The sequence below is a fragment of the Ciconia boyciana genome, chromosome 7, assembly GCF_034638445.1.
Source record: "Ciconia boyciana chromosome 7, ASM3463844v1, whole genome shotgun sequence".
Classification (NCBI taxonomy): domain Eukaryota; kingdom Metazoa; phylum Chordata; class Aves; order Ciconiiformes; family Ciconiidae; genus Ciconia; species Ciconia boyciana.
In genome coordinates, this window is record NC_132940.1 from 26,141,329 (window position 1) to 26,156,452 (window position 15,124).

A 15,124-nucleotide genomic window follows, 5' to 3' on the forward strand; every position below is an offset into this window, starting at 1 on the left:
AATAACAACTGCAAAACCCAGCTCAAAGCAGTTGGACAACTCTTGGAGGCGTATAATTTTTGCTGAATGTAGCACTGAATGTTTTTTTTGAATTGAGTTAGGAATATTTTTTTAAATATTGGATCTTTTTTCTTTACACGGAGGAGTATTAAGAGCATTATTCTGCCTGTTTAGATCACATGAATTTAATTATCCTCTCATAATATAAATATCCTTTCATGATATGAAAATAAATGTTGTTATACCTGTAGTTCACTGAACTGGAATTTACTTTCGAGTTGTTTTTATTATTTCAAATGAGACCAAATTAGTACGAGAGAGCCCTAATAACATGAAGTGAAGATAGCAGACTGAGCAGGACACTAAATTGTAGTTGCAGGTTTTATATCTGTTAGCATATCAGGGCACCAAAAGAAGTTATTGGAGCTGTTGATCTTGTTGCCAGTAGGTAAAGGGTGCTCCTGTGAAATGTTGTTCAGCTCCATTGGCACGTCACTGAGATGTGAAGATACTACCCGTTTTGTGACCCCAAACCCCAAGTTTGGGTTTTGGAGACAAGTTTTGCTTAATTCTGAGATTATACTTTGCTCCTGATTTTGACCTTTAAAAATTACATTTGGGGGTTTTGCTATTGCGATCTGCTTCCTTTTTTGAAGCCTGGTGGTTATACTTCTGCTAAGAACAGCAAAAGAAAGAAATTACATTTCTTTCCTATTTAGAAGTTTGTACACTAAACATTTTACAAAATATCAAAGAAACCCTGTCATTTTGTTACTGTGTTGCTAAAGCATTCAGTATACTAAATGTTTCTCTTGTCACTGTACTTCACATCTGCCAAAATAATCTGCCCGGTTTCATTGCTATGAAGAGGTGAGCTTGCCAAGTCCGCTCCTCCCTGGTGATGCTCCGTCAGCCTGCCTTACTGCAGAGCGGTCTGTGCGCCTATTTGCAGACCATAACTCTCGAGTTGTGCAATAGTAGCAACTATAAATAGTACAACAAGATTTGGGAAGTTCTGAACAAGAAATAGGGGATAAGAAATGGAACTAGATGCAGCTAGTAACCAGCTTGTATATCATGAGGTCTAGCAAATGCTTAAGGCTGGATTGCTGCCAGGTGAAGCAGTCCTGCTTTCTTCTCACCACAACTCCCCATTCTCTGGTTTTTCTTCCTTTTTTTCTGGCACAGGACCAAGGGTTTTGAGGAACCGATCTAGTTGACGCTGACCTGAAAAATTCCAGACAGTTGGTTTGATCTTGGTCAGTTCCCTCATCTGATTCAGTGTGTAGCTGTGGAATAGTCTGCACCAGCAGGAGAGAGACAATGGTACAGGATCACCGAGTAGCTGGTAGTGGGGGTACAGTGGGATTGCTCTTTTGCAGAGAAATTTATGCTTGAAATGTTTGTGGACATATGGCCTTAGATTTGCAAGCTCTTTTAAGCTATTTTTGGGATTCTGCACAATTTCCAGTAGTTTTTAGCAAGTAATTTATGAATGACTTAACATTGAGCGTTTGATATCTGTTACTGTGCTTGCTGCTCCTTGAACTTATCAGAGATCACTGTTGATATACAATTACTTTCTTCTTCATGATACTAAATCGGAATAAAAATAAGAGATCCCTTACAGGGTAGGCACTGAGATATTCAAAATCCTCTTGTATGTGGTCATTACACAGATGTGTTTGTCATTTAAATACACACCAAATAAATGGGGGGAAAAGCTCTAAGTAACTGTCTTTATTGGCTCTCGTATTTTAATAAACATAGCAACTTATCTCTTGTTTCATGTCTGGCTCCAGAAGTTCTTGCTCCCCATAGTAGATGGAGGAAGATTCCTTGTGCAAAATACATATTTCATAAATCAACTTTTCATAAATAATAGCTGCAGAACCCTCCCCAGATGTTCTTAGGAGCAAAGATGTCTTGTCCAATAAGAAGAGTCAAATGGCCACATTTTTATCTAAAGTCTCAATTAGATTTGAATTAGATGAAAGTTAGGTCTAAGTTAGGTTGAGTTGATGGACAAGTTGAATTTTGCAACACATTCAAAATGTATGTTCCACTGTTGGTTTAACATCTGGCCCAGGGTGAGGGAGGAATACTGGCTTCAGTCTCCAGCTCCTTGTGAGTGGGCCAGTGGCAAACCTGGGCACAGCAGCTGCATGTTGAATAGTAGGATTTGAAATCAGCAGCTGGGAATGAAAATACCATCAATGGAGTTTCCCTTCCATTAAAGCTTCAATTTGCAGCAGCAAACATACGTGGGAGGATGAAGAAGAGTTGAAACCTCCGTACTTTGCCGAGAGTGGAGAACCCTCAGGTTCTGATGTAAAACGTAGCAACAGGAAGGAAGTTTCTGATTTATCAGACAGTACTAGCGTTAGAGACTGAAGTGGAAATCCGAATACATTTCCCAGATCTTAGCTCCTCAGAAGACTGGAGTCCTAGCAGCTCCTGAGGTAGCCAAGAGGTTGCAATTCTCATCAGGCAGTGTCCCCTGGCGCTTACCGGCTGGTTTCTCCATTCATTTTACTGTCCTCTGGCAACCAGAGCTGTCATCGGCTGCGCGGTCGTTGGCTGGAGGATCTGCCTGACATTGACTAGGGTACGAGCAGAAATTGGAGAGCTCTCCCTCTAGTCCAGGCTTTGGCACCGACCTGGGTCTCCCTTGCAGGAAGATGAGTAATTTGACTTTTAGCATAGGGACAAATGCTGCTACTAATCTGTTGTATGGAAGTGCTGTGCAGCTTCATGGGTGTTTGTGATACAGTTTAACAGTAGCACCTCGGGAAGGTTTTGTATCACAGGAGATTAAAAGCATTGGGGAGGATGAAGAACATAATTTGTTTTTTGTGGAAAGGTTATGGTTCAGGTTGTTGTGTTAGATGCCTTCAAAATAATGTTAACTGTAGACTGATATATAGCCTAAATAACACTGATTATTTTGATAATTAACAGTTTATAATAGGTTAATTAAAACTTTAAGATATTAATGAAATGCTGATTTTAAATGCCTTTGAACAGAAAATATTCAAATGTGCTAGCTCTTCTAACCTCTTCCTTGAGAGTGCTGGTTACATTGGTACTATCTTTAAAATCACAAATGACACTCTTCTATACCTCATAGAGATCTTTGTTTTCCCCTTCTTATCATTTTACATCTTGTTTTCCTTGGATAGAAATATATATCCATATCCAAATATATATCCATAGGTTTTATATCACTTTATTTCTTAATTAAATTAAAATATGAAAATTGAATATGTGCTTAAAAAATTAAGTACTCAAAGGTTAAAAAGAAAGAGTTGAATATGAAAATAGTTTGGTACATTGTAACCTGCTACCATATGTAAAACAATAAACATACAGTTTCATAAATATGGAATAAGTCTTTTTAATAATCCAGTATCTTCCTTAGTTTTTAGATACATTTTTGCACTTGCCTCAAAGCTTAATGCTAAGCTGACCCTCTCTTTAATATTAATGTACTCTGACTGTAATACTCTGTTCCTCTGCCTCTGATTAATGCTGTCTGTCAATTATTTACAGATCCAGTGGTACTGTGGAAGTTCCCGGAGGACTTTGGAGACCAGGTTGGAAACATGAGATTGAACTTTTTTTTATGTTAGAATAATAAGAAAAAAGCTTTCCTATTCAGCTGTTGAGGCAGATGCTAATGATAGCGGGGAGGAAGTCTTCACCCAACTGGTGGCTTGGTGATTAGAATGCCTTTGTGACAAGAATACGGACTAGCAGTTGTAGAGCACTGTATATCATACGAATTCTCTGTATCACCTTATTTTTGATCTGGAGTATTTTATAAGCTGTTTCTGTTGGAGGTGTTGGGTTTTTATCTGTTGTAGGATTGAAAATGTGGAAAATTTATCAACAAAACTTTGCCAAACATTGATTTTTAAATTGTGTTAACAAAACCCACCAGAACAAAAAAGTTGAAGAGCTGCACATATATGTCCTTTTAATGTCAGAACCTGTGAGTTCTGTTCCTTTAATCCTTTAAAATGCAAAATTTTATATATATTTTTAATAATATTTTAGAGATACCCTAGTTATTTACTTGGAAAAAAAATAGTCCTCAGACCCTTATAAGAGACAATGATCTAAACTTACTGATTTGGAAAGCATGAAAATCCTAGTTTCTATCTATAATTAATCCTCAAAGGAAAGTTTATACATACGGAACTGATGGATTATTTCACTGGTCATAGTGATAGCAAAGCTATTAATGTGTTGATTCCCCCCCTGACTATTTTATTAAAATTATTAATATTGAAATTTAATGAAACTATTAAATGTTATTATTTCAGCAACTTTTAGATGAGTTTCTTCCCAGGAAATATTTTTATTTTCGTAAACAAAAATACATAAAAACATTAAATGGAATAAATATCTCTAACTCAGTGTCTCTTTCTGCTGTTCTTTGTAGACTGATACTGAGTCAAACATTCTTCATTGGTAATATCATCACAATGGACAATCTGGAAATATTTTTGTACAGTAAATCTTGATAAAGTGTTGCTTTTTTTTTGAAATCAATAACACAAGATTCTATAAAGACAGCTATAAGGTGATTCATGATGAAAGAAATAAATATACAAACATAGAAGGTAGGATGTCTGGTTAGGGAATAGCATCAGTCAGAAACATGTGCAACTTATAAGATAGTGATAAATGGTACATGAGGAAAGTGTGGTGTTATATGTTCTTAGCTATACATCCAGCAAATTTTGATAATTTTCCTGTTTGCAGGATGATCATCTTAATTGTCATTTAAATTCTTTTTTTCTAGTTTGTCTTGTTCTTTTTCTCTTCCCTAAGAAAGACTTGATCTTAAAAAAAAAAAAAAAAAGAGAAATTATGTATGAAGAAAAATGGGAGCTTATTCAGTAAGTCGAAGGTTATTCAAAGAACAGCTGGTGTAGAAAAATGATTAGAAGATGAAGCCCACTAAAGACTGGAGGGGAATCGTACAAGGATGCAATAGACATACCTAATCTATAAAAACCAGAGTCCTCAGGCAGCTCTCTGCCTTTGGGCTCTGAAAAACCTATGCCCGCACATTGTGTCTCAGCAGTATAGGGAATCTAGTGTTTCAAGTAAATTGCTTGTGTTCCTGGGAAACAGTATGTTTTAATCCTCATACTTGCAAGGGAAATTTTCCTATTAGAACCACTGTATTTGAACAGAATATATAGCAGCTTCTGTAGCAAACCCCTGAGCCAAGTAGTCAAGTGAAATCAGCAGAAGCCTTCTGTGCACGTGTGTGTGTGCATGTTGAACTCAGTAGGTTTGGATTGGAGACCTGAATATCTACTAGATTTATTTTTTTTAAAAACTGAGATCTCACTGAAACTATCAGGACTAATTTCAATGAAAGTTTGTGGGGAGAATATTAAAAAAAAAAAAAAAAAAAAAGAATATTCTCGATGCTATTTTCCAGTCATTTCTATTTTAAATGTAAAATGTGTGAGTTAGTTTTTGGATGTATCCCAAAGAATCATCTTTCCTAAAATCTAAGGGCTGTCTGTTTGCACAGTGATGTGATAACAGTGGGCAAAATATTTTCCTCTCTTCCTGAATTTTTCTACAGTTTATCATGTCACCTTTTTGCTGCTTTCATAATGCAAAGAAAACTTGTCTAAGCCATTTTGATATATTCCTCCTCTTTCTCACATTCATCCTCTCAGTTATGCCTGAACTTTCCAATGCTTACTCATCCCTAATCCTCTCTCTTATTCTTGTGGCCTGCCATTTTCTTTTATGCTGGGCAGTATTCTTCTTTTGGTCTCTTTTTTCTCTTAAATGTTGACTTTCCAAAATCTTGTTTTGCAAAACATCCCATCTGTTTTGGCTGGGATGTAGAAACTACAGATGCTCAGGAAAAAGAAAAGATTAGTGATTTGGCATAATCACTTACTCATACACAGTCCATTAAGTAAAGGAAATATTAAGGCACAGTTTTGGTACCACAAAAGAATTTGCAACATTCAATGTTGATTTCCTTATCTGCCAAGACTGCAGGGAAGCCACTTATTTTCTATCTAGTAATTCTTCAGATGCCAGAATAAGAAGGAAAAGGGAAAAACACAGAATGGAGAAAGAAAAAAAAGTAATGCTTTAAAGCAGGAAATGAAAAATACTTCTCTTTGCCAGGAGTATTTCAAAAAGTTGTTTTTGTTTGGTTTTGATGCTGGGAGTAATTCACTTTTTAGTGACTCTCAAAACTATCAATTAAACAATGAACTCATGCCAGGTAGAATTCTAAGTACAAAGAACCACACTACCATTTCAAAGAAAATCTTTATTAAAAAGTACCCCAAAAGCTGAAAGAACTAATCCATTTGAGACATCACAGAGTTACAATTTACTGTTGTACTGGCATTAGCTCTATAAACATGAGTTTGACAATGTTGAAAAAGTTCTGAATAATCTCAGCACTGTAGAAAAAAATGTGAAGATTCCTGATTTGAGCATATATAGCTCTTCTATGGTTATCCTCACAAGATCACATTTGGATGACGAATAGGTTGTAGCCATTTAATGGAATATTTTTTTTTAATTTAAAATATATTTTGAATGTATATGCCTAGAGGCTCTGTCTTGTAGCATGTTCAAAGCTCCCATTGTGCTCACTGAAATTTTTATGATAAAAGATGTGTATGTTTTTAATCTTGAAACTCCTATTTTGTTTATTTGGACTGGTTAAACTAGAGTTTAATTTCAGCCTTGCAAGCTCATTTTCAAATGGAAGTCTATACAGAGAAAATAATAGTGCTATGATATCTGGAAAAAAAAACCCCAGTAGTTTTAAAAATAAAGTATTTTTTAAGTGCTTTAGAGAAGCAACCCAAATAAAAACAACACCTTTGCTTCTAAAGTGAAATACTTCATAGCTGTTAAAAAAGAAAATGTGTATCTCTGCAGAAATCGTCACCCAGCAGAACTGAGATCTGCTGATGCTGGCTGTCTCCTCATGGCAGTGGAGTCAATGGCAAAGACCTATTGATGTCAGATGTGTCCAGGTGCCTTCAGGATGCCTCTATTTGTAGCTGTTCTGGGAATAAAAACACTCAAGCTCCCAGTAACTTCATTGGGTTGAAACATTCCTGGGAAAAGGAGTAGTGTTGGCACAAGGAAGGACGAGAGCACAGTGCTGATAGCACGAGCAGGTGTTAGTGGCTCTGCCAGAGGCAGCGCTGCTTTCTGTTGCCCTAACCTTTGAAGCACGTGAAGTCTAACATTTCTTACGAAGTTAGTAATTATAACTATTGTTTTGGATATTATTTTTAGCTGTGTAAGAATTCAGTTGCTTTTTAATCTGACTGTTTATAGGCCCAAAGTGATTTCCATCTGCAAGAGGCCCTAGAGTATATGGTGTATAGAAAAACTGATCCATTTAATGGTTCTTATTCTTCTCCATTCTAATGATCTAATAATTTCTTTCTTCAGTCTGCCACTTCTCTTCTGGTGAACAACATCTCACCAGAAGGATGATACAAGTAGCTGGAGATGGTCTTACCAGAAGCCACTTTAGTAGTATGAAATATGACAAGGGGTTGTTGACTGAAGATGTGGGTTGAGAAAGAATTGTGACTGTGCATTAGATTCTTAGTTGTGTTGCAGATTTCATCCTATCTTCTCTCGCTCTCTGCTTTCTAAGGCAAGCAGACTAAATCTGCTTTTTCATGTCAGGCTTTTCCCAAACCCTGCAGATGAGTAACCAGTAAGGGATATAGCCAGATAAGGCATCCCATGTGGGGAGTCTCTACTGTTTTCTATGAAGTTAATGTAATGCCCTTTGTGTTATTATCTCATATTTTATACCATAACATCTGGTTTTTATTTTTAATGTATCACATTATGCAAAAGTCACCACTGAATTGTGAGCAATAAACCTTACTCCTTATCCTGTAGTGATCCAACTACTAAAGCCTGATATTATACATGTGAATTTATCAGATTCATGTGAAAATATTTGTATATATATATAAATAGATAGATACACATACATGTGTGTAACCGTCAGTTGTTTAAAGGATGAATCCTATGAAGTAGTAATATGTTAGCCTTCCCTCAGCAAAGCACTAATCTCACGCTTTACTTTCAATGTATGTATTAACTATTGAAGGTTAAGCCTGGCTTAAATGAATGTCTGATTGGAGTCAAAGTGCTCAGTTTCTTCCAGGATGGAATACTTGATTGCATGGATCATGGCAGCAATTATATAAATGAGGTCAATATGAAAGAGATGATATTCTTTTTTTAAAGATTAAATAATAGCACAAGTTTTGTTTAAAAAAAAAAAAAATCTCAAGAAGCAAGCTAAAGTCTGTTGTCTGGGTCAAAATAATGTGTGGAAGCCAGTTGTGATGATTTTGTGTTCCTCTGTGCTCTCCTAAGAGAGCAGCAGGAACCCAGGAGGTATGAGACTGTTCACACTCTTTTCAAGGCTGCAGGCATGCTGTTAGGGGATACATCTCACCGGCTTTCTGCATTTGATGGCTTTGTTCTTTTATTCTGATGAGGCATTAAATACATGTTTCAAATGTTTATGCTAACTAGATAGGTGCTTGCTTTGGTGTTTTTGTTTTTATCAGTAAGTCTTAAAAAGGCTTTTGGGATTTTGTTGCTTGTGTATTAATAAGTTTGATTAGTATTTGGGTACATTGGTATGAGAAAGGAGGAATCAATCTAATGAGATTACTAATTTTCAAAAGTGTTTTTGTCTAAATGTTACACCTTATTGTTTAGTTTAAGGATATTTTGGAACTTGAATCCCTGTGTAACTTTGAGGAAAACCATTAACCCACTGGAGATGATGGCAACTTTGTGTACTGCAAGTAAGCTTTATTAGGTTAAGATAGTTTCCTGTGATTTCCAGACACTTTGTGTTTGAAATACATACTGTTTTTTTTGAAGAATACTGTGTGTGTAAGGCAGCAATGCTTTCTGTCTGTGCAAATCACAGCTGATAGACAATCGGCAGAAAAACATTCAGAGGTGTATTTATAGTTGCTAACTGCACTGTGTGAACAGAAAAGATCTGTCCAGTCCTGATAAATATTCTGTGAAATAGCTGCCCACCTAGACATGCTGAGAACACCCAGGATCACAGAGACCCTTACATCATTCGAGATGTAAATATTCCAAGATGCATTCTCAATTTTTTTTTTTAATTCATCCCAGCAGAGACAGAATAAATCTTTATTTTGAGACTTTTATTTTTAAAATCATAAAAGCCCAATACTGAAAACTTGGAACTTTCTTGAAATTTTGAGGACAGGTGGCAACATCAAGTATGCTTGTTTTCAGGATTGTGGCAGTTTTGTTTTGTAGAGCTTTTAAGTTAAAAATGTTGAACTTGATCAGCATATGGTACTGGCTAGCCTCATCTCTACCAGCTCTTTTGTTATCTTGTTATTGTTATAGGTCTTAATGACAGTTGTAAGCCATAGTTCTGGATGCAGGGGTTAGTCCACCCTGGGGAGGAGAGGGAGAAACAGCAGTGTGGATTATGGAAATATGAATTGATCTAAAAAGCGGCTCTCTTGTAACAGAATGGGACTCAAAGAAAGACTGTGGAGAAGCTGGTGAAAAGACGATGGAATATGATGTGAAAATGATCATTTGAATGCTTTCCTTTTCATTCCCAGCTGCTGTGTTCTGGTGAAAAGGCATGCATTTGTATATCTTAAGGCTGGGTGAAAAAGGGCCAGATGAATAGAATTACTTGTTAGATATGTTTTCATTTTGAGTCAAATAAATTATGTGCATTTTAATAGACTGTATGCATATGTTAGCCATTTCTTTTAATCATACAGCTGTGATATTGGGGGACTACATTTTGTAGAAATGTTCTTTTCTCTGTTTGCTCAAGTAAGTACAGTATTAATATTTGACTGTCCTTCAGATATTCTGTATCAGCCTATCAAAAATAACTGTTAGTGATTTGGCTTATTCCTACAGCCTTCAGTGATGTGCCAAACAAAAGAAGAAAAAATTAACTGATGGCTGAAACAGTGATGACAATCATTTGGAACGTCTTCCAGAAAGACTGCCAAATTGTCATGTGTGATGTCATTGTTGATTGACCTCAACTGCCCTCAGAATATTCCATTCTAATGTCACCTAATTCCTTATTCTATGCTACCTTATACTTTCTCATTGACTTGCTTAGTATCCTCCATCCACTTTTGTCTTCGGTATATTGCCTGTTTTACTTTCAGCATTGCTCTTATGTCTCAAGCTTACTGCTGCTCTTTGAGGAATGTCTGAACTAGCTCAGCCTCTTTTTATGTTTGGTACTGGATGTAATATTCCTGAACCCTCTGGTTCTTGGCTCTTGCTTTGCCTTTCTTGGTGATAGTTTTCTGCAGAACTGGGAGAGCATTTGAGGCACATTTGTTCACTGTTACTGCTACAGGTATTTGAAGTGTCACTTCAAATAATTTGTTTATATTCTGTTAAATAAAGTAACTTTCTTTTACATATTACTTATGTTAGGAAATGGTCTGGAATCAAATGTCATAATTCAAGTATGATGAAATCAAGGAACCAGGGCACTCTGGTGCCAAAGAACGAGACTTGATGGGACTGAGATCAGGAGCGGCAGAGGACTTTGCCAGCAGCAAGAGCAAGGCAAGGGTGGTTCGTGGGCTGCAGCTGGAAGGGTCCAGACTACATGGTTTGGGATCTTGGACGAGGAGTAAGTGAAGGTGAAGCAGCTCTGGCAGGTAATCAGGAAGGGAAACACATTAATCAATCAGAATATAATTATTTCTGGTGCTCATTACTTCTGTATAAGTTTTCAAGGCATTGTGAACTACTTGGGTGGTAGACTCTACTTGCTTCTTCCCTAAGCAGAGGTGTCGAGTTTCTGGTTTTTCTGTGAGTCAGTTTCTGTGTGCAATTATTAATAAAAGTACAATCAGTAACAAAAGATCCAAATCTGAGAAATAACCTGTCTCTGAGGTTACAGTGCATGCTTATCTCTGTCCTTTATCCTTCACTAAGTACTAATGGCTGCTATTAGAGAAAACATACTGGGCCAGTGCAGACTCAGTGCATCACTTCTTGAGTTTTAGACTAAAGTCAGGAAGAGGGAAGACCTCTTTCAATTGACAGAGAGATCCTGCTATAGGAACAGGTTCTTTAATTAATTTTCAGTGAGAGCGGTAAATACTTGGATTAGATTTGTGAGTGTCTTCCCTGAGCATGGGCAGTTTAATTCTTCTGAATCAAAGTGAAGCAGTTGAAAATCTTCCTGGCTGTAGCTGCTTGTGCTGCCTGGCTTGCTGGTGGAAGCTGCCTCCCTCGTCTCTTAGCTGTTCCAAGTTGACTTATGCCATATTGGAGGTCTAAGCTAAGCTGATTGACTTTTTGCCGAAGTGGCTGACAGATGCTCACATGCACAAGCACCAACCTGAAACTGTTGCAAAGTAATCTCTAGCAACGATGCTGTAGCAGGGAGCCAGAAGGTCTGGACAGGCTCAGCTATAGGCGAAGTGAATGTACATTGTGTATCTCCTTGGGAAAAAATACATCTAATTGTACATCCATTGCGTTTTATTTTTTGTGATACTCATCTGTCTGCATCTGGTAACACAAGGGATATGTTAGCACTTTAAAATTATGCTTGTTTGCTTCTTCCCTGTCTCTCTTTGGTCTTGGAGTTGTTTCATCTCTCCTCCATTTTTCAACACTGTTGATATCTGAATTTAGTACTGAAAAACTGTTACTACAAGTGATTCTTGTTGAGCTATGTTATGGTAAGGCTTAGAATTTGACCTGTGCTGCCTGTAAAACAAGAAATAACTGTTTCCTTTATAAAAGTATCACAAATAATTGTGGATCACAATCCTAGCAGGTTCCTTAGAAGCTGATTTCCTTTCTCAGTTCCTTTTCTTTTGGCTATAGATTCTTCTAGCTCAAGAAACTCGGCCCACACATGTAATCGGTTTCACTACCCTTTGCAACATAATGTGGTTCTCCAACTCCCCCACTACTGACACAGCCGTGCAAGCTGGCACGCTCCCACATAGGACTGCACATCTAGAGGTGGACAAGCCCAGTCAAAGGTTTAGCTCTTGGGCTGTCTCACCTTATTTATCTGCATGAATCACTCTCTACTACAGAGATTTTCTCTTGGTGTGGCACCTAGGTTGTTCATTAACTTATGTGATACTTCATTTATTAACTTTTTTTAAGTTTCTGAGTTGCCAGCAAAATCAGGATTTCATCATGGCATATGCTGTATGGTCATTTTATTAAAAATATCAGTGGAAAGTCCTGATTCTGGAAGAGCATCACCTGGCATTATAAGACACAGTTTCATTCCCCAGCCTGAGCAGGCCAGTTCTTGCATATAGGCAATCTGCAGATCTGGTGCCGACGTTTCTGTGTACGTCAGTACTGGGTATTTACTGGGCAGACCAATTGTTCAGTAGACGCTTTCTAGGCAAGGAATGGCATCCTGCTATCACAGAATCGTATAGGTTGGAAAAGAGCTTTAAGATCATCGAGTCCAACTGTAAACCTAACAGTACCAAGACCACCACTATGCCATGTCCCTAAGCACCTCATCCAAATGTCTTTTAAATACCTCCAGGGATGGTGACTCAACCACTTCCCTGGGCAGCCTGTTCCAATGCTTGATAACCCTTTCTGTGCAGTAAAATTTCCTAATATCCAGTCTAAACCTCCGCTGGCGCAACTTGAGGCCATTTTGTCTTGTCCTATCTTTTGTTACTTGGGAGAAGAGACCGACCCCCACCTCTCTACAACCTCCTTTCAGGTAGTTGTAGAGAGTGATAAGGTGTCCCCTCAGCCTCCTTTTCTCCAGGCTAAACAACCCCAGTTCCCTCAGCCGCTCCTCATCAGACTTGTGCTCTAGACCCTTCACCAGCTTCGTTGCCCTTCTCTGGACACGCTCCAGCACCTCAATGTCTCTCTTGTAGTGAGGGGCCCAAAACTGAACACAGTATTCGAGGTGCGGCTTCACCGGTGCCGAGTACAGGGGGACCATCACTTCCCTAGTCCTGCTGGCCACACTATTTTTGATACAAGCCAGGATGCCATTGGCTTTCTTGGCCACCTGGGCACACTGCTGGCTCATATTCAGGTGGCTGTCAACCAACACCCCCAGGACCTTTTCTGCCAGGCAGCTTTCCAGCCACTCTTCCCCAAGCCTGTAGCATTGCGTGGGGTTGCTGTGGCCCAAGTGCAGGACCTTGCACTTGGCCTTGTTGAACCTCATACAATTGGCCTTAGCCCGTAGATCCAGCCTGTCCAGGTCCCTCTGTAGAGCCTTCTTCCCCTCAAGCAGATCAACACTCCTGCACAACTTGGTGTCGTCTGCAAACTTACTGAGGGTGCACTCGATCCCTTTGTACAGATCATTAATTTCAGATATTAAACTTTCTAATCTCTGTAATATCTGTCTATTTACAGGGACGCTCTGTTTCAGGATGTGTCTTTTAAGTAACTAATGCAGTACTTCTTATTTATACTTAGGATTTAGTTGAGGAAAAGGAGCGATTTTGTATGTCATGCTCAGGCTACTGTTCCCAATTTGGCTGTTGTAGTCATAATGTTTGCTTGCTTGCTTCTGCTTCTGAAATATGCCGGGGTGAAAGCGTAATGGTTAGAAAACTGAGGGAGTCAGCAAGTCTAAAGTGGCATTACAAACAAGGTGAAGTTGTTAGTTTGTTTTTTACCCGTCAGCCTGCAAAAACATGTTTTATGGAAAAATCCAGACTTTTTACTGATGACGCTAAGAGGAGACTTGAAAGAACTTCAGTAGTTGTTAAAAACGGTTGCTGGTTGTACATCCAAAAGTCTGGCAACCTCTGATTCTGATCAACCTCTGTATTGAAAAGACAAATGTGGTGCCTTATGCGGATAGAAACCATTATCAAATTTATATAGTAAACCCATTTAGCTGGTTTCTCCCTTCTGCCTCAAACGATCTTCTTTTCTTGCCTCTGACCTTTCATTCTGTTTTCCTGGTTGCTGCGTGTTGTGGGTCTTCTGCCTTGGCTACTTCCATCAAAATTGCAGTTGCTTTTTTTTGTTTGTTTGTTTCTTTTATAATTAGTACTATGCGTAGTTTGAAGTCTCTGGTGAAATGCTAGAACTTATGAAGGAAAAAACATTTGGAATATATTTGGAACAAAATATGCTTGGAGTTGAAATGAATCTGAAATATGTATCAAGTGTCATCAAGAGTAGAGTTTGTCATGCTTGGAATTTTATTACTTTTTTCAGTATGTTTTATTTTTAGGGAAATGCAGCTATTTAATATTTGTAGTATACTTTTATAGTTAATTTTCCTTTTAAAAATTTATTTCCTTGATGATCGAGAAGAAAATATTGCAAATAGGAGCCTTTTGACCTGAGTGTCAACTACGCTCTACTTGTGATATTCCTTGATACTGTTTTGCAGACATTTCTGAGACTGCAAACTTCAATTTAGAGCAATATAATGAATAAGTAGAGTTGGGTATGTTGCAAATAGGCTGATTTCTGTCCTGAGCTATCAGAGTATTCCAAGGTGGAATGAAAACACTAACATGTAAAACAAATAACTAAGAACCAATTTTCATATGTGCTTTATTTTATGGTGGTTATTTTTTCACCACTGGAGAAACAGTGTCTGAACAGGATGTGCAGAAGGTTCTCAGTGTTGCTGCCAAAGATGCGTCTTAACTGGTGTTGTAAGCAGTGGGAAACCTTAAGACATGTTGAGTGAAGCAAATATTGCTGCCCTCAGCTATGCAGGATGACATGTGGATTTTAACCTGGCCTTCAAAGACTTACATATTTGGATTTTGAAAGTGATGTCTACCTTACCTCTAGTTTAAGGCAATTTCTCTGTTGAGTTTCCAGATAATGTTAGAGATACTGTCATTGAAAGTGTATATTAATAAAAAGTCACTTTTTCCCCTACGGCATGATGATAGAAAATTGTGTGCCATACTGTCATGTCTTTTTTGTACAAAATGAACTGTCTTAAAGATAATAATACTGTACTACCTTAAAAGTTAAATATTGCCCACATAATAATCTCAAGAGTGGAGATGGAAGAGCATATTTCCTGTTTTTC

The 15,124-nt window shown here is 37.8% G+C and overlaps 1 protein-coding gene across 1 annotated transcript in view; it reads left to right on the plus strand.

The window, feature by feature from the left end:
* Window positions 1–15,124, plus strand: part of DENND1B (DENN domain containing 1B) — a 170,212-nt gene that overhangs the window by 37,730 nt on the left and 117,358 nt on the right. Inside the window, exon 3 of the mRNA XM_072867433.1 lies at window positions 3,553–3,596. Coding sequence (XP_072723534.1) covers window positions 3,553–3,596 — 44 coding nt within the window. The remainder of the gene's footprint in view (window positions 1–3,552; window positions 3,597–15,124) is intronic.